The sequence below is a fragment of the Apodemus sylvaticus genome, chromosome 7 (genome assembly GCF_947179515.1).
Source record: "Apodemus sylvaticus chromosome 7, mApoSyl1.1, whole genome shotgun sequence".
Classification (NCBI taxonomy): Eukaryota; Metazoa; Chordata; class Mammalia; order Rodentia; family Muridae; genus Apodemus; species Apodemus sylvaticus.
The window spans coordinates 15,080,532-15,106,503 of record NC_067478.1 but is presented as its reverse complement, the minus strand read 5'-3'; the positions used below and the strand labels follow the sequence as shown (position 1 = coordinate 15,106,503).

General features: G+C 41.5%; 1 protein-coding gene across 6 annotated transcripts in view; it reads left to right on the top strand.

Annotated features, from left to right (window-relative positions):
- The window catches only part of Qrich1 (glutamine rich 1), a 36,314-nt gene that overhangs the window by 2,617 nt on the left and 7,725 nt on the right, over positions 1–25,972 (top strand). For all 6 annotated transcript variants that reach the window (XM_052187233.1, XM_052187232.1, XM_052187234.1 and 3 more), the window contains 5 exons: positions 8,891–9,220; positions 12,971–14,002; positions 17,571–17,748; positions 18,307–18,461; positions 20,492–20,606. In XM_052187233.1, coding sequence (XP_052043193.1) covers positions 8,912–9,220; positions 12,971–14,002; positions 17,571–17,748; positions 18,307–18,461; positions 20,492–20,606 — 1,789 coding nt within the window. In that variant the 5' untranslated portion in view covers positions 8,891–8,911. The remainder of the gene's footprint in view (positions 1–8,890; positions 9,221–12,970; positions 14,003–17,570; positions 17,749–18,306; positions 18,462–20,491; positions 20,607–25,972) is intronic.

Below are 25,972 nucleotides of genomic sequence, written 5' to 3'. Positions count from 1 at the left end.
ACTCTGGCTCTGGGTTGTGATTTGTCTTTTTAAACTGACTGGGTTGCATGAAGAAAAATATGTAAATTTTTGCTTTCTTCAAAGGGGGAAAGAAATGGTTTTTTGCACTCACTAAGGCTTAACTCTAGGTTGATGAGATGTGTTAGAAAGCTGCTTTTTTTCCTCTTTGAGACTGTTTTAGAAATTCTGGACTGGCCTGTTGCAGGAGAACAGGATCTTGGAACTTCTGATCCTCTTGACTCTGCCACCAGCCACATTCTCTGAGGGTTGGAGATCAAACCCTGGGGTTTGTGTATGCTATACAAGCGCACTTCCAACTCCCTCCCTTAAAGTCGTGAAATACTTACGCCCTGCTTACAGATCGGATTAGTGTAACTGCCTCTAAGAAATAAGTAGCTGTCATCCCCATCCCTCCTCACAGTGTTTCAGTTCTTGGAGACAAACTATTCTTCTGATTTGAATAATCTCATTCTCTATTTTTTTTTAAAATATGTTTGGGTGTTTTACCTACATATGTTGTGTCTGTGTGCCAATCTGTGCAATGTCCTTAGAACCAGAAGAGATTAGGGTGTTGGATCCCTTGGGACTGGAGTCAGAGCCGATTGTCAGCTGTTATTTGGGTGCAGGAATCAAACTCGGGGCCTCTGGAAGAGCAGTCAGCGTGCTTAACCATCTCCTCAGCTTGATAAGTTTGTCATTAGCCACCTTTGTATCCCTAAGCATAGCTTTTGTTTTGAATTTCATGGCAATACACATTATGATTATTGTTGTTTTCCAAGACAGGATCTTACGTATGTCTGGCTCTTCTGGAACTTACCTGGTAGACCAGGGCCTTGAGCATATAAAGATACACCTGTCTCTGCCTGCTAAACTTAGTTTCTTATTGTCTTTTGCTTTTGTCACTGCTTTTTATGTGTGCAGTGGTGGTAGTCGATGTCCATTTCTGTATTGTCTTGATGATATTTTGTTTTGTTTTGTTTTGTTTTTCGACACAGTTTCTCTGTGTAGTCCTAGCTGTCCTGGAACTCATTCTGTAGACCAGGCTGGCCTCAACTCAGAAATCCTCCTGCTTCTGCCTCCCAAGTGCTAGGACTAAAGGCGTGCGCCACCACCGTCCAGCTCTTGTTGATATTTCATAATATTTCTATCTCACATTAGTAAACTACAAAATTGCTTCTAGTTTATAGATATTAGTGCTGTGAAAATTTGCATATATTTGGATGTCATACATTTAAGGTTAGGGATCTTGGTTTTATGGAAGGGATGTTTTCATCTTCACAAGCCAATGTTCAGTGGTTGTACTAATTTACAGCCCATCAGTGTTTGACTTTTTCTAAAAGATTTATTTAGTTTTATGTATGTGAGTATGTCAGACACACCAGAAGAGGGCATCAGATTTCTTTATGGATGTTTGTGAGCCACCATGTGGTTGCTGGGAATTGAGCTCAGGACCTCTGCAAGAGCAGTCAGTGCTGTTAACTGTTGAGCCATGTCTCCAGCCCTTGAATTTAAATTCTTGGTTGAAAGTATGTATTGTTTAAAAATAGAACCATGATGAAAATGCCCTTAAATCTGGGACTTCTCAATAAAGGCCTGGGGTTGGTGAGCGGCCCGGGAGAGTTCTTTGACAAACTTTAGTGGGTTAGCATTTGTAAGACTAGAACTAGGTTTTCCACTCTGCTTCTTTGTCAGTAACACCTTATTTTGTAAGAGGTTTGAGGCTCAAAGAGGCAAGACTGAGGCAACTCAGGCTATATTCTCATAGAAGCTTAAAACCTCAAAAAAACTTGGCTAGCCTAAAAGGAGTGAGTTATCTTAATTGTTCGCAGTCAGTCATAGAGTGAACTTGTCATACTCTTTCTCCTCTCTTACTGCTGTGCTTGACCAGCCAAACAACAGCAGGCAGAAATGAATGACTCTCGAAGGTGAGTACTGGAGTCATCTCTTAGACCTAAACAGAAGAAGAAAGGAATTAGTGAAAGTGCCCTTGGAAATACTTTTTGAGTGATCTTTTCCATGAGTCCCATTGTGCTCTGGTCACAGTATGATAGCTTGAATGGTTAACTGCTGTAAGGCACTGGGTCAGTAGTAGCTTTAGTAAACCAAGTGCTCAGGCCCATAACTGAGAGTGAGAGAGAGAGAGAGAGAGAGAGAGAGAGAGAGAGAGAGAGAGAGAGAGAGAGAGAGAGAGAGAGAGAGAGAGAGAGAGAGAGAGAGAGAATGTGTGTGTGTGTGTGCTGTGGACGTGTTGATTGGAGCTGGTTTGTCCTTACGTTGTCCTGCTAACTTGAGGTCTTTAGAAGCAAACACTTGTTTGAGGGCTCTCTGCCCACTATGAACTCACTGTGTTCTCTTGTTTTTATTGCTAATTTCATCTGACTTCCATGAACTGGGGGTACCAAGCCTGTTCCCACAGTTTCAGGATTTTAGGAGTCTTAATTTCTTTATGCTTCTCACCTGGTCTTTGGTTTAGACTCTAAGGCACTAATGAGGAGTCATCTCTGAGTGTTGTGGCAGGCAGTTTATTATGGAGGCTCAGCCTTGTGTCTTATGAGCAGCATCTTAAAGAATTTAACACCATTAGTATGTAAATTTTTGGGACTTGAAGATTTTATAGGGAAAAACATGTAAGAATTGTTTGTCTTACTTTTGTAATATAACTAAAAATAGAAAAGGATGACTTGTTACATATCTGTCTATGTAATTAATGGAAAATATAGTAGAGTATTATACAGAAAAAATTTATCAGCTAAATATTACTGTTCTGAAGTTTTTTTTTTTTTTTTTTTTGCTTTTTTTCTCCTAAAATACAACTAATATTGGGACATGTAAGTAAAATTGTATGAGTTACTTTTCTTAAACACATCTAATGTATGTTTCTGTGTCATGAAATATTTTCATGTATGTAGCATTGGGATAAGAAATATTACCCTCATTCCATTTTTGACATTCTTTTTTTCTTAGTTTAATTAAAAAATTTTTTTTGAGTCAGGCTGATGTATCCCAGGCTTGCTTAAAACTTGCTATATAGTCTAGCTTAACATATTTTCCAAAAGCAATTATGGTTATATAGATGGCAGTGGAATTTTATTGAAAAATCCACAGGGTTTTTTGTTTTTGTTTTTGTTTTTTTTTTTCATGAGACAGGGTTTCTCTGTATAGCCCTGGCTGGCCTCAAACTCATTCTGTAGACCAGGCTGGCCTCAAACTCAGAAATCCATCTGCCTCTGCCTCCCAGAGTGCTGGGATTACAGGCATGTGCCACCATCGCCTGGCTTGTTTTTGGTTTTTCAAGATAAGGTTTCTCTGTGTAGCCTTGGCTGTACTGGAACTTACTATGTAGACCAGGCTGGCCTGGACCTCACAGAGATTCTCAAGTTTCTACCTTTTGAGCTGTGAGATTAAGGGTGGGTGTCACTAAGCCTGGTTCACAGTGTTACTTTAAAATACACATAGGAGCTAAGTCTATGTGTAGGACCTAGGATTTGATTCCCAGCCTGCCAGATGTCCACAGTAGGTGACAGTGTGTCTCAAAAAGTGTGTGTGTGTCTCTCAGATGTATTCTTGGGAAAGTTTGCTATATTTTTTTTTTTCAAAGCAACATTTGTGTGTCAGGTTGAAGGCAGCTTAATAAACTTTTGTTTATTGGGATATTGTAGTGTGAGGAGTAGTTTTGAAGTTTGCTGTGGCCTGGAAACAATGAATTTCTATAGGATAAAGGCATATCTATTGTGTTGTGTGGAAATACTGTATTTCCGTAGGATAGAGTTCTATTGTGTTGTTGTTGTTGTTGTTGTTGTTTTTCTTTTTAAATCATGGGCCAGGTGTGGTTCTGTATGTTGTTAATCCCAACTCATGGAAGACAGACAGGTGGATCTCCAGCTTGCTCTACATAGTGAGTTACATGCCAGCCAAGGCTATATAGTGAGACTGTTTCTATATATCTACGTGTCTACACACAAGTGCCCACAGAAAGCAGAAGAGAGCATTGGGGCCCCTGGAACTGGAGTTACATTGGTTCCAGCACCTGACACTAGTGTTAGAAATTAATCACAAGTCCTCTGTTAACTACAGTGCCATCTCTCCAGTCCCATTGTCACACTGTGCTTATGTGGAGAGAAGTATTCAAAATATATGCATTATTTTAAAGAGTTGTCATTGGATCATTCTGTTTGAAAGAAAGTATAATTAGTATACTATACTTACATATTGTTCCACAGAAATGTTAATAATATCAATGAATTAATAGCCAGAAGACTAATCGGTTTTCTTTGGTTTCACTTGTTGGCCCTGGATAGTTTTATTCTTCCCAAGAAGTATACTTTGAGAAAAGTAGAACCCTTATTTTTCTTGAGTTAAAGATGTTTTAATATTTATATATTTATTTTACATAAATGTTACAAGTGCTCTATTTGCATGTACACCTGCATTACCAGAAGAGGGCATCAGAACTCATTATAGGTGGTTGTGAAGGCACCATGTGGTTGCTAGGAACTGAACTCAGGACCTCTGAAAAAGCAGCTAGTGCTCTTAGCTGCTGATAAGCCAAAGTGTTATTCTTATGCTAGGTGGTACAGCGGCACACACCTTTAATCCAGCACTTGGGAGCAGAGGCAGATGTATCTCTTGAGTTCGATGCTAGCCTAGTCCACAGAGCATGTTCCAGGACAGCCAGGACCTGTCTTTGGACCTTGTCTTGAAAAACAGATTTTTTTTTTTTTATTCAAGTGTGTACATGTCTGCCAGTGTCATGGAGACTAGAAGAAGGCATTGAATCCCCTGATGCCGGAGCTGTAAGCTGCCTCTCATGAGTGCTAGGATTTAAACCTGTACCCTTAGAAGAGCAGCAAATGTTCTAAACCACTAAGCCATCTCTTGAGCCTGGAAGAAAGAATCCTAATTCTTAATTCTTTTTAAGAGTCTATAAGAATACCGTTGGCAATGTAAATGAAGCTGATATTCAACTAAAAAAATAAATAAACATAAGAAAAAAATATAAGAAGCACCTCCCATGTGTGAACTATTAGAGATGAATGGGACACAGTTTTACACAGTTTTGCTGCCAGGAGTTTTAGTCAGATGGAAGAAAGATGGTTATCCGCAGATGTGATTGTAGATTGGGAGTGGACCATCTCAGTGAGAGAAAGATGGAGGGCTTCTTGCCTGATGGCTCAGAGGAGCAAAGCACATTTTTAGACATCTGCGATCAACTGAGAACTCTTTTTGGCAAGAAGCTTCCCTTGGTTTGTTACTCTCACCTGTGACTGACTCCTTTTGTTCTTGAGTTAGTGCTGCCTAAAAGAGGGTAGTGCAAAGATGGTGTTGACAGACAGCTTAGTATCTATAGGTCGCTGTGCTTTTGTTGTTGGCATGTTTATTACACTTATTATTTATTTATTTTGTGTGTGGCTGCATGCCAGGACATGTGTGTGGACGTCGGGGACAACTTGTGGGAGTTGGCTCATTTCCTCCATTGTATATGTCATGGGAATTGAACTCAGGTCACAGATGATGAACGCAGACATCTTTACCCTCGAGTTACCTTGTTGGGCTTTTGTTTTGAAAGTCTATCAATTGCTTTCATTGATTTTGCAGATGACCTTGAATTTCTAGTTCTCTGGACTTTCCTAAGTGCTGAGTTACAGCTCTGCAATGTCTTGCCGTTTTCTGTAGCATTGAGGACAAAACCCAGGGCATTGTGTGTATTAGGCAAGCAAGCACTCTACCAACTGAGCTAGATCCCCAACTCTTAGTTTTGTTTTTTGAAGCAAGATTAAAAAATGTAGCCCAGCCAGGCGGTGGTGGCTCACGCCTGTAATCCCAGCACTCTGGGAGGCAGAGGCAGGCGGATCTCTGAGTTCCGAGGACAGCCAGGGTTACACAGAGAAACCCTGTCTCGAAAAAAACCAAATCCAAAAAACCAAAAAAGAAAAAAAATGTAGCCCAACCTGGCCTTAAACTCATGTTCTTCCTGATTTGGCCTCATGATGAATTACTGGATTGTGGCCCTACCTGGGTCCAGATCATTTTTGTTAAAGATACTTGATAAAAAAAAAAATTGTGCAAAATTGATTTCTGGATTTTAGTTACTTAGTTCTTTAAGAAACTATTCGGTGGGGCGGTAGTGGCACATGCCTGTAATCCCAGCACTCTGGGAGGCAGAGGCAGGCGGATTTCTGAGTTCGAGGCCAGCCTGGTCTACAGAGTGAGTTCCAGGACAGCCAAAGCTATACAGAGAAACCCAGTCTCCAAAAAACAAAAAACAAAAAACAAAAAAAAAAAAGGAAAGGAAAGAAACTATTCAATTCCTTCCAATATATTTTATTTTATTTTATTTTTAAGATTTATTTATTATTATATGTAAGTACACTGTAGCTGTCTTCAGACACACCAGAAGAGGGTATCAGATCCCATTTCAGATGGTTGTGAGTCAACATGTGGTGGCTGGGAATTGAACTCAGGACCTCTTAACCACTGAGCCATCTCACCAGCCCCACAATTTACTTATTTATGTGGATGTGGGTGTTTTGTACCCATGCCTATGGGTACCACGTGCAAGCCTTGTGCTACAAAGGCCAGAAGAAGTTGTCAGATTCCTGGAACTGAAATTACAGGAGCTTGTGAGCTACTGTGTCGGTACTGAGCCATCTCTCCAGCCCCATTTCTAATTATTTTAATGAAATTAAAATTATATGGTACTTTTCTCTTTTTTCACATATTTTCCAAGCACTGTAAACACACATATATTCTCTCCTGTTAATGCTGAGGTAAGTGCTATTTTATTGCTGTTGAATACAAGGAAAAAATATTGAAGTTAGTTTGCCTAAAGTAGACAAAGTCCTGTCATAGTGCAATTTGAAACCAAGCAATATGGCTCTAGAGACTATGTTTCAGGCAGGTTGTAAAAGAATGTGAGCAATGTATGGAAAATGAAATTGTTACTTTTCCTTTTTCATCTTTGCCCTTTTTTGTTGTTGGTGGCTGGGGGGGGGGGCGGGGGGGGGGGGCACCCCCCCAGGGTTTCTCTGTGTAGTCTTGGCTGTCCTGGAACTCTGTAGACCAGGCTGGCCTTGAACTCAGAAATCCACCTGCCTCTGCCTCTACCTCCCAAGTGCTGGGATTACAGGCCTGTGCTACCATGCCCAGCTCATCTTTGCCTTTTTAAAATGATCTTTTTTTTTTTTTTTTTTTTTTTTTTTTTTTTTTGTGATTTGTGTATGTAGCATGTAGTTCTCACTGGTTTCTGACTTGAGACTCTCTTGCCTCAGCCTGCCAAGTACTGGGATTACATGTGTTTAGGGAACAAGAAGTGCACTGCTAAGTCCAGGAGATTTGGTGTTTCTGGTAGGGGGTAAAGAATGTGCTCCCTGTCTCTTGGGTCTTGCTACATGGTATTCATAAATAACCTTACTATAGCAGTACTTGGTTATGGAAATAAAATGTCAGTAAGGGCCAGGTGACCAGCTAAAGTTACATAGTAAGACCCTGTTTCAAAAAAAAAAAAAAAACCAAACAAACAAAAGCATGTCAGTAAGTAGGAATCTGCTCATAGTTCCCTCCCCTTGATCGGTATTTCTGTGGTATTATAAGGGCAGTGATTTATTTGGAGTTAGGGTCTCTGTAACTCTGACTGATCTGTAATTTGCTATGTACACCAGGTTGGTCTCAAACCTTTAGATTTCCACCTATATCTGTCTCAAGTGCTTCAAATAAAGGTGTGTGCAAACAGTCATGGAAGTGGTTTTGCATGCAACATTACTGTCTAATGCTTGACTCCATAGAGAGGATGAAATTGGACTGATGCTGGATGGAGAATATGGTTTTAGCCTATTCTATCCAGCACTTGGATGTGTTTGATTTTTATTTTAGTATGATAGTTTGGTTTAAGAAATGTTGAAGGCCTGAGCAGTGATGGCACTTACCTTTAATCCCAGCACTCAGGAGGCAAAGGCAGGTGGTTCTCTATGAGTTCAAGACCAGCCTGATCTACACAGTGACTTCCAGGACAGCCAGGGCTGTTACAAAGAGCTGTTCCCTGTCTAGGAAAATAAAACCAACAAACAAAATATTGAAAGATGATGAGCATATTATACTGGCTTGCACCTATAATCCCAGAACTCAGGAGGAGGAGAGTTTCCTTAAATTCTAAGCCAGCCTGGGCTACGTGGAATTCTAGCACAGACTGGGCACAAGGGCGAGTGAAGTGTTAACAGCAGATGAGAGGCACTTGTATAAGCCTATGAGTTTCATCTCTGGAACTGTTGAAAATGTGGAAGGAGAGAACAAACTATACTTCTGCTTCTGTACACTTGTCATGGCATGTGTGCCTTGTATTATCTTGTACACATACTAAACATTAAGCAAAAATACATCACAGAGATGGGCACAACACAATCAAGGCAGATGCAGGTGAATTTCTGTGGGGTTGAGGTCAGCTTGGTCAACATAGCAAGTTGCAGGCCATCCAAGGATTCACAGTAATAAATCCACAGTTTATTTTGGGGGAAAAAAGGAAGGTATAATAAAACATACATATACATATTTGTATATATGTATGTGTGTATATATAATATATATATAATACACGCATGCGCACACACATACACATGCATTTCATTCTTATTGCCAGAATAATTGTGTCTATGTATTTCAGGATTTCAAGATATACAAGCAGTAGGGTTGGTAAGGTGGCTTAGTAGGTAAAGCCACCTGTTGCCAAACCTGATGACCTGATTTTGATCCCTGAGACCTACATGGTAGAAAGAGAATCAACTCAAGTGGGTTGTTCTCTGATCTCTACATGCATGCCCACACCTCGATAATTAATGTAAAAAATATAAAAACGATATGCTAACAGTAGCAGAATGTTGACTATCCATTTTAATTTTAGGAACCCTAAGGACTCTGCAATATGAATAATTCTCTAGAGAACACCATCTCATTTGAAGAGTACATCCGAGTAAAAGCGAGGTCTGTCCCGCAACACAGGATGAAGGAATTTCTGGACTCACTGGCTTCTAAGGGACCAGAAGCTCTTCAGGAGTTCCAGCAGACTGCAACCACCACCATGGTGTACCAGCAGGGTGGGAACTGCATTTATACAGACAGCACTGAAGTGGCTGGGTCTTTGCTTGAACTTGCTTGTCCAGTCACAACCAGTGTTCAACCACAAACTCAGCAAGAGCAACAGATCCAGGTTCAGCAGCCACAGCAGGTTCAGGTAAGAGGAAATACTTGGAGCCTGTTAATAAACTTTATTTTCTTTCACAGTTTAGGATAGCTACAACACACCTATTCAGATGTTAGAAATGCTAGAGGTTATTTTATTGAACTGTGGAATCTTTGATATTTACTATGGACTGACAATATCTTTAGCCACTGTGAATTATAAAGATCACAGATACTTAATATTTGCTTTAGAGAGCTTGATAGTACAGAAAAGTAGAGACCAGCACTGCATTTGAATGTGAGAGCTTCAGGTTTTGAGCCTTTCCATCTCTCTGCAATAGTCTTAGCAGAAAGGGCAGGATACCACCTTTTGACTGATTGTGGAAAGTGTGGAATTCAGAATTTGCTTTAAAATTAAAACCTGATATATTGCTGATCTTCATTTAGTTTATACATCTCAATTCTCTGATTATAGAATTTTAGGTTGGCATTTTCCTACCTAATAAGTTTCAGATAATGCTAACTTAGACATTAAGCTTGTTCAAAATGGAGGAGTGAGAACATTGGCTGATGACGTTTTTTTCTTTTTTAAGGATCTTTGCATCATACAGTAGTTTTTTTGGCACTATATTAAGATTGAGTTTCATTTTCTTTGGATGATTTTTTTACACCAGATAATAGGAAGGATATGAAACATGATGGAAGAGCAGGAATATGTCTGCTAGAAGGGCTGACATGTTAGTCACAAGGAAGATATTGTGGGAAACTGGGCTCTGAAACTAGAGGTTGGCTATAAATTTTATTTGACTTCTTAGTTAATAACATGATCTTAGTTTTTTAGTCTTGATTTTTTCGTGTCAGAAATGATAAAAATACCAATTAAGTGAGACCAGATGAGATAATGGACAAGAGAAGCATCTCTAGTTTCTTAGAAGTTTCTCCTTACCAAGGTTCAAAAGGTTGAGACTTTCGGTGTGACAGACTTCTTTGAAGCTTTGTGATAATTAAGATAATTCACTAGTATCACCTTTAACATATTTTTCCTAAAACTCATGTTTATAAAAGAAGTATAATTCATAAAATAGGGTCCTGAGAACATTTTTTTCCATTCTTTATATTTTTATTTTGAGGCAGGATTTTATACTGTATTGCATGTTGTTCTGGCTACCTTCAAAGTCAAATCATACTCTTGCTTCAACTTCCTTAGTGCCTTGGATTACAGGTATATTAACATGCCCAACTACATTTCCCCATTAGTGATTGTACTGAGTAAGAAAAGGGGAAAAGGGGAAAAGAATAAGATCAGACCCTGCTAAATGTGGCTGGTGAAGTGGCTCAGCAGGTAAAGTGCCTGTAGCATGAATAGTGACCTGAGTCTCAGTGCTAGCTAGAATCCATAGAAGAAAGAAGAGAATAGAGTCCCCAAAATTGTCCTCCGACTTCTGCGCATGCGTACTCATATAGTACATAAAACACACATGCAATAACAAACTTTTTTTTTTTTTGGATTTGGTTTTTTTGAGACGGGGTTTCTCTGTGTAGCCCTGGCTGTCCTGGAACTCACTTTGTAGACCAGGCTGGCCTCGAACTCAGAAATCTGCCTGCCTCTGCCTCCCAGAGTGCTGGGATTACAGGTGTGCGCCACCACCGCCCGGCTTGTTTTTGTTTTTTAAGACAGGGTTTCTCTGTTTAGCTTTGGCTATCCTAGAACTCAATCTGTAGACGAGGCTGGCCTGGACCTTAGAGAATTAATTGTGTGTGTGTGCGTGCGCACGTGTGGGCATGTATAATATATGCATGTATATGCCATGGAGCACATGTGGAGGCCAGAGGACAACATTGTGGACCTATTCCTGCCACCCCTCTGTCCAGGATTATGCAACAAATCAGATGCCTTTTAGCCATTGAGCTGTCCCACCGGCCACCCCTAGGATTTTAAAAGTGTCCAACATAAAGAATTAATGTGTTTGAAGTGATTATAAAAAAGAAATTAGGCCTATTGTGGTGGTGTACACCTTTGATCTAAACATTCAGGAAACAGGTGGGTAGATCTTTGAGAGTTCATGGCCAGCCTGGTTTACATTAGTGAGTTACAGAACAGCCAGGGCTATGTAGTTAGACCCTGCTTCAAACAAAACACAGGGTAATATATGAAACTTGGTGGGTATAGCAAATGTTTACAGCGCTTGCCCTGGATTCATCTTACCACTGAGTACACACACTAGGAGCGAGAAGAAGGAAACATACTACAGAGATGCAAGAAGAAAAACATTCAGTGTATAATTTCTGGAGCTAAAATATCAAGTGGATCATATTCTGAAGATATGTGCTCTTTTTTGTTGTTGTTGTTTTTTTGTTTTTTTCGAGACAGGGCTTCTCTGTGTAGCCCTGGCTGTCCTGGAACTTTGTAGACCAGGCTGGCCTTAAACTCAAAAATCACCTGCCTCTCTGCCTCCCAAGTGCTGGGATTAAAGTCGTGCACCACCACCGCCCGGCAAGATATGTGCTCTTATGCATCCTCTCTTTTCCTTTCTTGAAGGGGTTAGAGTTGAACCTGATATATTGAATATGCTAGGCAAATACTACTTAGCTACATTTATGTCTGCAACACACTATATGCTGAGATACAAGACCTGCTCTACCATGCCTAATACCAGCTCTTAATATGTAGGTGAAGAAGCAATTTTTTTCCAAGTAGTCTCAAAAATCATACCCAATTTTTAACAGAGAATTCATTTTTGTTTTGTTTGGGCTTTTTTTGTTTGTTTTTCCAGACAGGGTTTCTCTGTTTAGTCCTGATTGTTGTAAACTAGGCTGTCCTTAGACTCAGAGATTCACCTGCCTTTGCTTCTGGAGTACTGGGACTAAAGGCACATATCAATACCATTCAGCTCAGAATTCAGAATTCTATTTTTATTACTTTTTTTGGTTTTTTCAAGACAGGGTTTCTCTGTGTAGCCCTGGCTGTCCTGGAACTCACTCTGTAGACCAGGTTGGCCTCTAACTCAGAGATCTGCCTGCCTCTGACTCCCAAGTACTGGGATTAAAGGCGTGTGCCACCACTGTCTGGCCCTTTTGTTTGTTTTGGTACAGTTTTTAATTTATTGTTTGCATGCATGTATATGTATGTCTGCCCTCCTTCAACCACATGAGTACCAAGAATCAAAAAATATTCAGGCGTGCATGGCAGCCCATACTTTTTACTCATACTTTTTACATCTTGCCAGCCATTCATCTATTTTTAGAAACTTTTTCATATTTTATGTATTGTACATGTTTTATCTGCATGTATGTCTGTACCATGTGTGTGCCTGGTACCTGTGGCAGTCCAAGGAGAGCATTGGAATCTCTGGGACTGGAGTTAGAAACAGTTGAGTCACCATGTAGCTGTTGGGGTAGAGTCTGGGTCCTCTGTAAGAACTTCTAACCACTGAGCCATCTCTTCAGGCCATACATAAAATTTTAATTTATATAATTTGACACTGAGCGGACACTCAAACCCTAATAAATGAAAATGCCCACTTTGCTTATACCATTTTACTAATGCACAAAGAACCAAGAAAACAAAGTTGTAATGTTTGTTTCTTGGGCCCTGTTAAGCATCTTATCTTCTGGGATGGATATATCTCACAGTCAATTCATTGTGATGCTGAATTTGGTTTGAGGCATCATTACTGCAGAAGCATTGACTGATAGAGTTCCCTTTGGTCATATTACACAGGATCCTGCTGAAAAGTTTTCTTTTGGAAGATGGAGTTTCATGCTACCTGCTTTTTCTTACTGGTGAATCTTGTTCCTGCAGGTACAGGTGCAGGTACAGCAGTCTCCACAACAGGTCTCAGCTCAGCAACTTTCCCCGCAGTTCACCGTTCACCAACCTGCTGAGCAACCCATCCAGGTCCAGGTGCAGATCCAGGGCCAAGCACCACAGTCCGCAGCCCCTTCCATTCAGACTCCATCTCTGCAGAGCCCCAGCCCTTCGCAGCTGCAAGCAGCCCAGATCCAGGTGCAGCACGTGCAGGCAGCCCAGCAGATCCAGGCTACTGAAATCCCAGAGGAGCATATCCCACATCAGCAAATCCAGGCTCAGTTGGTAGCTGGCCAGTCTCTTGCTGGAGGCCAGCAGATTCAAATCCAGACTGTGGGTGCTCTTTCCCCACCACCATCCCAGCAGGGCTCACCCAGGGAAGGGGAACGGAGGGTTGGCACAGCCAGTGTCCTTCAGCCAGTGAAGAAACGCAAAGTGGACATGCCCATCACCGTGTCCTACGCCATCTCAGGGCAACCAGTGGCCACCGTGCTGGCCATTCCACAAGGCCAGCAACAGAGTTACGTGTCTTTGAGGCCAGACTTACTGACAGTAGACAGTGCCCACCTGTACAGTGCCACTGGAACCATAACTAGCCCTACGGGAGAAACTTGGACCATCCCTGTTTATTCTGCTCAGCCCCGTGGGGACCCTCAACAGCAGAGCATTACCCACATTGCCATTCCCCAGGAAGCCTACAATGCGGTTCACGTCAGTGGCTCACCCACAGCCCTGGCAGCTGTAAAGTTGGAGGATGACAAGGAGAAGATGGTGGGCACCACGTCTGTAGTGAAAAATTCCCATGAAGAGGTAGTGCAGACCCTTGCAAACTCTCTCTTTCCAGCACAGTTCATGAATGGCAACATCCACATTCCAGTGGCTGTGCAGGCTGTAGCAGGCACATACCAGAACACGGCTCAGACTGTACATATATGGGACCCACAGCAGCAGCCACAACAGCAAACTGCACAGGAACAGACACCACCGCCACCACCACAACAGCAGCAGCTGCAGGTCACTTGTTCAGTAAGTAAGACTTAATCTGTAGGGTATTTTATCTTGCTTCCTTTGGTTTCAGTGTAACATAGAACCTACCTATAATGTCTGAATTATTTAATTCCATCATGATTGTTGTGACAGTGATAGTGTATGGGGGAAGGAAGAGAAAGAAATAGTACATGAGGAGGTAGTTATCATTCTTGGAATTCAACAAAATGATCAGTAATTCTTTGTAGATTTTAGAGAATATTTGGGTAGGTCTTAGGGTTTTACTGCTGTGAACAGACACCATGACCAAGGCAAGTCTTATAAAAGACAACATTTAATTGGGGCTAGCTTACCGGTTCAGAGGCTCAGTCTATTATCATCAAGGTGGGAGTATGGCAGCATCCGGGCAGACATGGTGCAGGCAGAGCTGAGAGTTCTACATCTTTTTCTTTTTTTCTTTTCTTTTTTGGTTTTTTGGTCTTTTCGAGACAGGGTTTCTCCGTGTAGCCCTGCCTGTCCTGGAACTCACTTTGTAGACCAGGCTGGCCTCGAACTCAGAAATCCACTTGCCTCTGCCTCCCAGGTGCTAGGGATAAAAAGCGTGAGCTGCCACCACTGCCTTGCATAACATTTTGTTATGACGAGTGAGGTTAATGCTGTGAAGAATGGAAGACCCAAAGTGTTACATACTGTTTATGGGTTACTTACATTTACAGCTGTAGTTAAACCATTAATTTAGCACACAAATTCCTGGTAGAGATTCCTGGTAGAGAGCTTATAAGATAGCTTTTTTTTCCCTTTAGTTATCTTTGAATATGGTATAAATAAATTTATAAGAATACCTGTTAGTAGGTCTATTGAAAGGTCTTGGATGTGGAGGTATACACCTGTAATACCCACACTTGGGAGGTAGAGGCAGGTAGATGAGTGAGTTGAGGGCCAGCTTGTTCTTAGCAAGTTCCAAGCCATCCATGGTTACACAATGATACTTTGTCTCAGAACACAAAGGTGGGGAAAATGGCAAAAATAAAATTAGCAGCTGACCCATTGTTGCACATGTCTGCATAATACCAGAACTTCAGAAAAATGAGACAGTAGGATCACAGGTTCTTCAGGGTCAGCGTAGGCCACATAGCAAGACTGTCTAAAACAGAAGACAGTTTCTTCCATGTTTATACCACTTAATAGCTTGTGGGGAAGACAGTTGTTTTGAAGTAACACTCAGAAAGAGCTGGTGAGAAAGTGTTGAATTCCACAGTTGCAGTGAGTTGGGGAGAGCAGTGCCTTTTCTGAAAGCCTTCATCCACAGTTCCCATCTGAACTATATTCATAGTGAAGCCTTCCTCTTTTGACTTGACTTTGACCCAATCTGTTTCTGCCTCTTACCAATCTGTTTTATTCTCAGTACTCTAGGTATTATCTGTAAGAAACTATCTCCACTTTTTTTTTTTTTTTTTCGAGACAGGGTTTCTCTGTGTAGCCCTGACTATCCTGGAACTCACTCTGTAGACCAGACTGGCCTTGAACTCAGAAATCCGCCTGCCTCTGCCTCCCAAGTGCTGGAATTGAAGGTGTGCGCCACCACGCCCGGCTACTATCTCCACTTTTATCCATTTTTCTTTTGAGGTGTAACTAGCTCTCTTGCCTCAGCCTCTCAAATACTTCAGGCCAGATGTGTGTACACCACTGCATCTGGCTTCATTTGGGTTTTTGTTGTTAAATAATGTACCTCCCCCTGCCTCTGGGATATTAGGCTGATTGACTAATTTTTATTTTATGTATATGGATATTTGGTCTGTATGTATTTCTCCCCACAGTGTGTGAATGTTGCCCATATACTCAAAAGAGGGTGTAAAATCCCCTGTGACTGGAGTTACAGGTGGTCGTGAGCTGCTGTGTGGTATTGAACCCCTGGGTCTTCTGGAAAAAGTGTTCTTTTTTTAATTTTTTTTTTTCCCAAGATAAGGTTTCTATATGTAGCCTTGGCTGTCTTAGAACATGGTCTGTAGACAAGGTTGGCCTTGAGCGCAGAATATGCCTGCCTCTGAGGTCCTGAGTGCTGGGAATCGAACTATTCTTCGATTACAGGAATGTTAGAAAACAAAAAAGGATTCTGGGTATGGTAGAGCACCCCTGAAATCTGCACTTAAAAAAAAGGGAGGCAGAAGGCTAAGCTCACAATCAGTGTGGGCTGCATGTGAGTTCTAGGCCAGCGTTCGGTCCTGAAACCTTGTTGTTAAAATAGAGGGCTGGAGAGAGCTCAGCAGTTGAGAGCACTTGCTGTTCTTCTGCAGAGTCCTCCTTGGCTTCTAGAGCACCCACTAACATGTGCATATATAAAATACACAGACATACACACAAAAAACTTTTTAAAAATAAAAGGGACTGCAGAGATGGCTCAACAGTTAAGAGCGCTGACTGCTTTTCCAGAGGACCTGGGTTTGTTCCTCAGGGCCTCCACGGTGGTCCAGAACTGTCTGTGACCTGGGTTCCATGACACCCATTGCCTTCTGGTGTTACCAACCCCTCCTACCTCCTTAGTTTTGGTTTGTTTTGTTTTGATTTTGGTTTCTCAAAATAGGGTTTTTCTGTGTATCCCTGACCTGGCTGTCTGGGAACTCACTCTATAGACCAGGCTGGCCTCGAACTCAGAAATCCACCTGCCTCTGCCTCCCAAGTGCTGGGATTAAAGGCATGCACCACCACTGCCCGGCAAACTATCATGTTCTATTCTGGTTTTTTTTTTCTTAATATTTTTCCAAAACAAAATTTATTTTCTCTCTCTCTCTCTCTCTCTCCTTCCTTCCTTCCTTCCTTCCTTCCTTCCTTCCTTCCTTCCTTTCTTTCCTTCCTTCTTTTCTTTCTTTCTTTTTTCTTTCTTTCTTTCTTTCTTTCTTTCTTTCTTTCTTTCTTTCTTTCTTTCTCTCTTTCTCTCTTTCTTTCTTTCTCTCTTTCTTTTTCTCTCCCCCCTGCCCCCCACTTAAGACAGGGTTTCTTTATGTTGCACTGGCTGTCCTAGAACTCATTCTGTAAATCAGGCTAGCCTTGAACTCAGAGATCTGCCTGCTTCTGCCTCATGAATTGCTAGGAACAAAGTTGTGCTCAAAAGATTTGTGTTTGTGTGCATGTGGATACATATACCCATGTGCACATCTTAGGACAAAGAACAGTGGTTCTGCTTACTCGGTCACTCTTCAGTTTTATTTCCCTGAGACAGATTCTCTCACTGAACCTAAAGTTCATTATTTTGAGCATTATCGCCTTTGGGTTGCTGGGATTCATCTGTCTTCTGGCCCAGTGTTGAAGTTACAGACAACTTGGCCATGCCTGGAATTTTTATGTGGATGCTGGGTTATCTCCCCAGTCCCTCTTTTTGTTCTTTCTGAATTTTATTTTATATGTATGGGTGTCTTGCCTACGTGGATGTCTGCTCACACACTGTGTGTGTCCCTGTGGCCAGACAAACTCCAAAGCATGACAACAGGACAGCATGAAGAGTTCGTCTTGGTCGTTGGTATTGAATAAGCAGTTAAGTTTCGTTTTCTGGTATTTTTACTAAAGGTCCTAATGAAAAATATTGACAATTCTGATGGTTTCCCTCTCATAGGCACAAACTGTTCAGGTTGCTGAAGTTGAGCCACAGTCACAACCACAGCCTTCACCAGAGCTTTTGCTTCCAAATTCTTTGAAGCCAGAAGAAGGGCTTGAAGTATGGAAAAACTGGGCTCAGACCAAGAATGCTGAACTAGAAAAGGATGCTCAGAACAGATTGGCCCCCATTGGGCGTGAGTGCTTGGGAGGGAGAGGATGGGGTGTGTCAAAAATGTAAGCATAAGACAAAACAGAATGCAGGCAGGGAGCACCCCTGGCCATAAGGACTTGAGGATAGACTTCGAAATACATACTTTGTGTCATGATGAACAGTATGCAGTCTTCACATCATGAAATGAGCAGGATTTATGGAATTGCCCAAGACCAGATTTTTAGTTCTGTATGATTCTAGGGTCAACAAAAGGCAACAAAGAGAAATGGTTTCTGGGAAGACTTGGGAGGTGCCAGCAAATTGTATTTAAACCAGGCTTGTTTCGGGTTCATTTACTTGTTCATGGTACAATGAGGTTGCTGGGGTTTTCTTCTTACTTTTCCTTATAGAAAAAAAACCTGTTGGTGTAATAGCATATATTAGTGCATGAATAGGGAAGTTCTGGCCACAGGTGTAAGACATTCCTAGCCTGAACCCTGGTGGGCAACATCCTCTCTGAGCCCTGCTTTTAACAATGAGTAACCAGTTAGGACATCACTGTTGTCACCACGCTCGTTCACCCTTAGGACTTGTATTGCAGGGCGCCAGTTGCTACGATTCCAAGAAGATCTGATCTCCTCTGCTGTGGCTGAATTGAATTATGGCCTTTGTTTAATGACACGAGAAGCTCGGAATGGAGAAGGTGAACCCTATGACCCAGATGTACTCTACTACATTTTCTTGTGTATACAGAAGGTAGGAAACATCTTCACATGAGCATGTTTGGACTGGGTTCCCATCGAATGTTTTCACTTTGGCCTAGTTTACCTAAATGACGAGAAGTGAGAAAAGCACTGTGGTGGCACAGCTTTCATGGGCAGAGGCAGGCTCATCTTTGAGATCCTGCTGTTTGTTTGGGGTTTTGTTTGTTTGTTTGTTTGTTTGTTTTTGAGAGAGGAATTTTCTGCATAGCCCTGGCTGTCATGGATCAACCCGCCTCTGCCTCTCAGGTGCTTTGATTAAAGGCATACATACAACACCATTCCCTTTTTTCCCTTTTTTTTTTTAAAAAAAAAAAAAAAAACAAAGGCTTAGATGTTCATTTTAGAAAAGAATAAATACAAGTAAGAAAACCACGAACCTAGAAAACCATGAGTTAAAATATATTTACTGAGGACTAGTGAAGTGGCTCAGCCCATGAAAATGTTTGCTTTCCAAGCCTGGTGACCTGAATGTGATTCCCAGAACTGCTTATGTAAAATAACTTTTCTTCTTAAATTACAAAATATTTATTTAATACATTTTGTTAACATATATACTTTTTATTAAGTTATTCAAAATCTAGTGCTCAAGTAGTATAAGTTTTGCTATACCTTACATTGATATAAAATATTTATTTGAAGGAGTATGACTAAAGTTGTATATGAGTTCCCTTGGTTTTTTGGGAGATATGAGAGGAAGGATAACAGAGGAATATGGGGGAGTTTCGGGGAGCAGTAATTTCTTCAGACCTTAATTAAGGTTCTAGAGTAGAACTTGACAGTGTGATGGTCACAGGCTAGCTTGTTGGCACTCTATGGCCTGCTTCTGAGAGAAGTCAGCCTCTTCTCATTTCCTTCTCCTTCTAATCCTAACCCAAAACTACCTGAGCTACCTTATGTGCTGTCTCTGTTCACAGAAGGCTGCTGTAGTATTGTAATCTCCCTTCACAAAAAAGGAAATTAAAAGACTTGGATGTGCTAGGGCTGGAGAGATGGTTCACCAGCTATAAGAACACTTACTGCTCTTACAGTGTTGAGTTTCCAGCATCCACATGGTACTTCACACCCATCCCTAACTTCTGTTCCAGGATATCTAGTGCTTTCTTCTAACATCCAAGGGTACCCGTTGTACATGCAGAAACACTCATTTACATAAATCTAAACAAAATTAAAGCTGCACATGGTAGTCCCTGCCTTTAATCCCAGCATGAGGGGTGGAGGTGGGTAGGTGGGGATTGTGCAGAGGCTGATAGATCTCTCAGCTCAATTCCTGCTTTTTTTTACTTTGTGACTTTCAGGCCAGCTTAGGTGGCATAGAAAAAATCCTGTCTCAAAAAATTAAACAAAATTTTTTTAAGAATTACATGTATTACCATAGAACTCTTTCGTGTTTTTAAAAGATTTATTTATTATATATGAGTACACTGTAACTGTCTTCAGACATACCAGAAGAGGGCGTCAGATCTCCTTATAGGTGGTTGTGAGCCACTATGCGGTTGCTGGAATTTGAACTCAGGAGCTCTGGAAGGGCAGTCGGTGCTCTTAACTGCTGAGCCATCTCTCCAGTCCACCATAGAACTCTTAATAAGAACATGCTCCTACCTATTGATAATGTAAGAGTCATTACATTACATTTTATTTCATGTGTATGTGTGAGTAGGCATGAGCAACATGTGCAGTGGTGGCCTCGGTCTTCTCTGAGCTGTAAGTGCTCTTAACTGCCGACCCATGTCTCTAACTCCATCTGCCACATGGTTTTTGCTACAATGACTTGCTTATGTGGAATAGTATTTATAAGGTCCCTTGTTGATTCAGCTGTCAGTAACATAAGAATCTGCTTGTATCATTTAAGGTGTGCTGTGGAAATGACACAAGCTGGACATTTCTGACTTACTACATACAGTTTTTTGTTGGAGAGAATGGGTAGAGTAAGGCGGTGGTGGTGGTGAAAAAAAAAGTTTTGTTTTTCCCAAAGGTTTTACCCACGAGACTGCCCATAACATTTGTTAATTACTTTTCTTTTAGTATCTTTTTGAAAACGGAAGAGTAGATGACATATTTTCTGATCTTTACTATGTTCGTTTCACCGAATGGTTACATGAAGTTCTGAAGGATGCACAGCCGCGGGTCACCCCACTTGGTAAGAGCTCCCTAGGCTTTGAATGTTTTCTATTCCACTTGGGCTCTTTTTTTTTTTTTTATGTGAATTGGTGTCTGTTGGAAGGGATCGGTTCTTCTGAAACCGGAGTTACAGAGAGTTGTGAACTGCCATGTCAATTCTGGGAATTGAACTGGGTCCTCTGGAAGAAGAGCCAGTGCTTTTAACCATTGAGCCGTGTCTCCAGTCCTCCACGTGGGCTTTCAGAGGATTGGCAGCTAAGTTGGGTATGGGGGCAAACACCAGCAAGAAGCAGTCAGGTGGAGCTCTCGGAGGTCTAGGCCACTTGTTACAGAGGATCCAGCTTCTATTTCTGGCACCCGCATAGTGACTGGGAACCATTTGTAACTCAGGTTCCATTGTATCCAACACCTTCTGACCTTGAAACTGAAATTACATGGCTGTCAACCATGTAGGTGCTGGAGATAGCATCCAGGTCTTACTGCTCTGAACCACTGAGCCATCTCTTCAGTCCTTGAGGCCTCACTTGGTTGCTAGGAAACAAATTTGAGAGTTCTAACCTCTGAGCTATCTCTCCATCCCTCCAAATGTTTGTTCTAAGAATTTCTTTCTCACTTAGTCATTCCTCTTTTTCCCAAAGCCTTTGGCAACTATTGATAGTTTTCTAATGTCCAGAGTTTTTTGCCTTTTCTAGAATGTCATAGATTTGGAACTGTTGTTGCTGCTTTGATTGATTGATTTTGTTTGTTTGTTTGTTTGTTTTGTTTTTCGGATTTGGTTTTTTTTCGAGACAGGGTTTCTCTGTATAGCCCTGGCTGTCCTGGAACTCACTCTGTAGACTTGGCTGGCTTTGAACTCAGAAATCCGCCTGCCTCTGCCTCCCAGAGTGCTGGGATTATAGGCGTGCACCACCATGGCCAGCTGATTTTTTTTTTTTAATTTATTTTATTTTATTTTTTTCTTTTGAGACAGGGTTTCTCTGTGTAGTCCTAGCTGTCCTGGAACTCATTCTGTAGACTTGGCTGGCCTTGAACTCAGAAATTCGCCTGCCTCTGCCTCCCAAGTGCTGGGATTAAAGACGTGCGCCATCACTGCCCGGCAGATATTTTTTTTTTAAGATTTATTTATTTATTATATGTGAGTACACTGTAGCTGTCTTCAGACACCAGAAGAGGGAGTCAGATCTCATTACAGATGGTTGTGAGCCACCATGTGGTTGCTGGGATTTGAACTCAGGACCTTCAGAACAGCAGTCAGTGACTGCTGAGCAGTCAACTGCTGAGCTGTCTCTCCAGCCCCTGATTGATTTTCAATGTGTCACTGTGTAGAGAGTCCTGGCTAGCCTGGATCTGCAGAGATCTGTCCACCTTTGCCTCCAGAGTGCTAGGACTAAGGCCATGTGTCCCCATGGAATATACAGTCACCTGTTTTTGCCTCTAAAAGCGTGTCATCATTCCCCAATTGAAATGACCTCATTATCTATTCTTTTGTGATTGACTTTTCAATTAGCAGTGCACATTCAAAGCTCTTGTGTGTCTTTCTACATTTATTACTTTGTTTACACATCTTAGACTGGCCTCAAACTATGTAGCTCATGGTGACTGAGTTTCTGATCCTCCTGTCTTCATCTTGTATGTTCTGGAGTTGCAGTGGTGTGTTACCATCTCTAGTATAGTGTTGGGAATTGAACCCTTTGTGCATGCCAGACAACACTTTACCAACTATAGCCACCATCCTATTCCAATGTTTGTTTTGTTGTTGCTGTTTTTCTGTTTGTTTGTTTGTTTGTTTTGAGGCAGGGTTTCTCTGTGTAGCCCTGGCTGCCCAGGAACTCACTCTGTAGACCAGGCTGACCTTGAACTCAGAAATCCGCCTGCCTCTGCTTCCCAAGTGCTGGGATTATAGGTGTGCGCCACTACCGCCATAGCCCCGCCGTGGCGTATCTTCTAATGTGTGTATGTGTTTGGTCTGCATGTATGTCTTATATACCATGTGTATATGTGTGGTAACCATGGAGTCCAAAAGAGCACATCATCCCCTGGAAATGGAGTTATATCTGGTTCTGAGCCACCACATTTTTCTGGAAATAGAACCTGAGTCCTCTGGAAGAACAGCCAGTTCTCTTAATTGCTAAGCCATCTTTCTAGCCTCTTTCAGATAAGGCCTGTGCTCGTCTCAAATTTATTATGTAACTCTTAACTTTTTGTTCGTTTTGTTGTTAGATGGGGTCTCCCTCTGTAGCCTTGACTATTGTGGAGTTTACTCTGTGGACAGACAGCTGAGCAGCTCACAGACATTGCCCGCCTCTGCCTCCTGAGTCCTGGGTTTAAAGACACGCACCACCCCTGGCTGTAGGCCTTAAATAGTCAGCTCCATACCAGGCTCCCCAATTTTGTTTTTCAAGGTTTATGTTTGTTTTGAAATATGTGATGGGTATGCACATCTGAGTAAAGGTGACCACCAATGCATGAGGTCATGCAGGAGCTGAAGTCACTCACACTCAGCTGTGAGCTGCCCAGTGTGAACTGGTCCTCTGGAAGAGAGGCATGTGCTTTTTACCTATTGACCCATCTCTACAGCCTCTCTCATTTCACTTTAGTACTGAATACACTCCCATCAGCGGATGTATCACATTTTATCCATTCAGGATTTGAAAGACACTAGTAAGTGCTTTTAATTCCTGTAGACAATTGTCCAGCCTATTGGGGCTTTTTTGTTTGATTTTTTATTTTGCTTAGTTTTGTTGAGACAGTTTATACTTTATGTATCCCTGGTTATCCTGAAACTCCTTCTGTAGACCAGGCTGGCCTTGAACTGCCTTAGCCTTCCTTCTGAGTGGTGGGATTAAAGGCATGCACCACCAGTTGCCTGCTCATATTAGGGTTTTTGGTAAACAAATAACTTCAGTGGAACAGAAATAGAGTATCCAGTTAAACAAATAGAAATGTATGAAGAGTATGAAGTTAAACAAATAACTTCAGTGGAACAGAAATAGAGTATCCAGATAAGATAAATTTAACTTTGACAGAGGAGAAACTCAATTTAACACAGAAAATATAGCCATTTCAAGTGAGGCTAGAAAAGTTAAACCCAGGCCTAAAATTTTCACAAAATTAACTGAGGATTAAATTGCAGACTTAAATATAAAATACAGATTTATATTGTTTAAAATTTTATTTATTTTATGCATATAAGTAAACTAACATTGCTCTCTTCAGACACACCAGAAGAGTGTATCAGACCCCATTACAGATGGTCACGAGCCACCATGTGGTTGCTGGGAATTGAACTCAGGACCTCTGGAAGAGATACCCTCTACTGGACTTCTTAATCATGAGATTAGTACACAGACATAGATGCAGGCAAAACACCCATTCATATTAAATAATAAAATTAAAAAAAAATAACAAGCTTGGAAGAAGGCTCATTGAGCAAACTGCTTGGTGCACAACCATGTAGACCTGAGTTCCTATTTCTAGCACCTATGTGAAAAGTGGGGTGTGGCCTACAATCCCTTCACTGGAAAGCATACAGGCTCAAGTGGAGCTGAATTAGTGGGTTCAAGGTTTAGAAAGAGATACTGTTTGAAAATGTAGAGAGCAATTAAGAATATACTTCAACTTGCTTCCCATATACATGCACATCCAGGCAAGCATGCACATTAACAAGGGAAAATCATGTTAACTTTTGATTTGGTGATGACTTTTTTTAAGATAATACCACAAGCACGATCTGGGAGAAAAGTTAGTAACTTGAACTTAATATTTACACATCGGGGCCTGAGAGATGAGGAAGCTCAGTTGTTGGAAGTATTTGCTGTTTTTACAGTGAACCTGGGTTCAGTTCCCACCACCCACACTGTGGCTTGTAACTGTCCACAACTTTAGTTCTAGGATACTCAGTACCCTCTTCTGGGTCCTGTAGGTATCAAGCATGCATGTGGTAACCAGACATACGTGCAGGTAAAACACCCATACATATAAAATGAATGAAAAGGTTTAAGGGAAAAAAAATTATAATCAGAACGTATCTACTACTTTGGAATCTTAAGACAGGACAATCAATTGAACCCATGAATTTGCAACCACCTTGGTGATGTGTAATACTTATAACTCAAAAAGAATTTAACTTAATTTTTGCGAGATAATCTTAACAGAATTAAACTAGACATGATTTGTGCCCATAATCCTCAGTTCTTTGGAAGTAGAGACAGGATCACAACTCAAGGCCAGCCTAAACAATGTAGCTAAATAGTAGAGTATTTGCCTGCATGCATTTGGCCTTATGTTCAAAAATGACCTCATTAACCACAAAGCAAAATCAAACACTGGGGAGCACCAGAGAGAGAATTAAATGGTTAAAAAAAAAAGAGTGCTTACTGCTTTTACAGGGGATCTGAAACCCCACCTATTTGTACATGCAGACCAACACAGACACACATTGCGTGTGTGGAGGCGGGTTGGAGTGCTAATGTATCCGAAAATAAGAGTTGGAATCTTTGTAAGGCTGTGGAGATGACATGGTTGATAAATCACTTACCTTGCCAATACATGCATGCATTTTTAAAACTTTGTATGCTGGCATGGTAGCACACCTTGGAGAGGCAAGCGAATCTCTCAAGTTCGAAGCCAGTCTGGTCTCTGTAGGCATTAGCAGTTCCAGGACAGCCAATACTACTTAGTGTCTCGATACTGTCTCGGGGTGAAAATCTTTGTAGACTTGTGTTTGTAAAGGTATTAATTGATTGCTTTTCCTTAGTGAATGGAGCACTGGGGATCTGCTTGTCTTCCTGCACACTAAGTAAATGGTCAACTGTGGAGCTGCCCCAGTCCTACAGAGCTTTTGTTGTTGTATTTTTAGGGTTGGTGTGGGAGTTTGAGACAGTTTTGCTGTGTAGATTTGACCATCCTAGAACTCATTCTGTAGAGGAGGTTGACCTTAAACTCACAGAGATCCACCTGCCTCTGGCTCACAAGTGCTGGGATTAAAGGCGTGTGCTACCACTGCCCAGCTCTCCAGCTCTCTTAATTTGGATTTTACTGCTATCAACAGACACCATGGCTAAGGCAATGACATTTAATTGGGGCTAGTTTACAGGTTCAAAGGCTCAGTCCATTATCATCAGGGTGGGAGTATGGCAGCATCCAGGCAGACATGGTGCAGGCAGAGCTGAGAGTTCTACATCTTTAGTCAAAGGCAAACAGGAAGACCAGCTTTCAGGCAGCTAGGAAAACAGTCTTAAAGCCCACTCCCACAGTGACACACCTACTCCAAGGATACATCTTCTAGTAGTGCCACTACTCCCTGGGCCAAATATATTAAAACCACTACATTCCACTCTCTGGCCCCTATAGACTTGTTCAAACACATGTGTCTATGGAGCCATG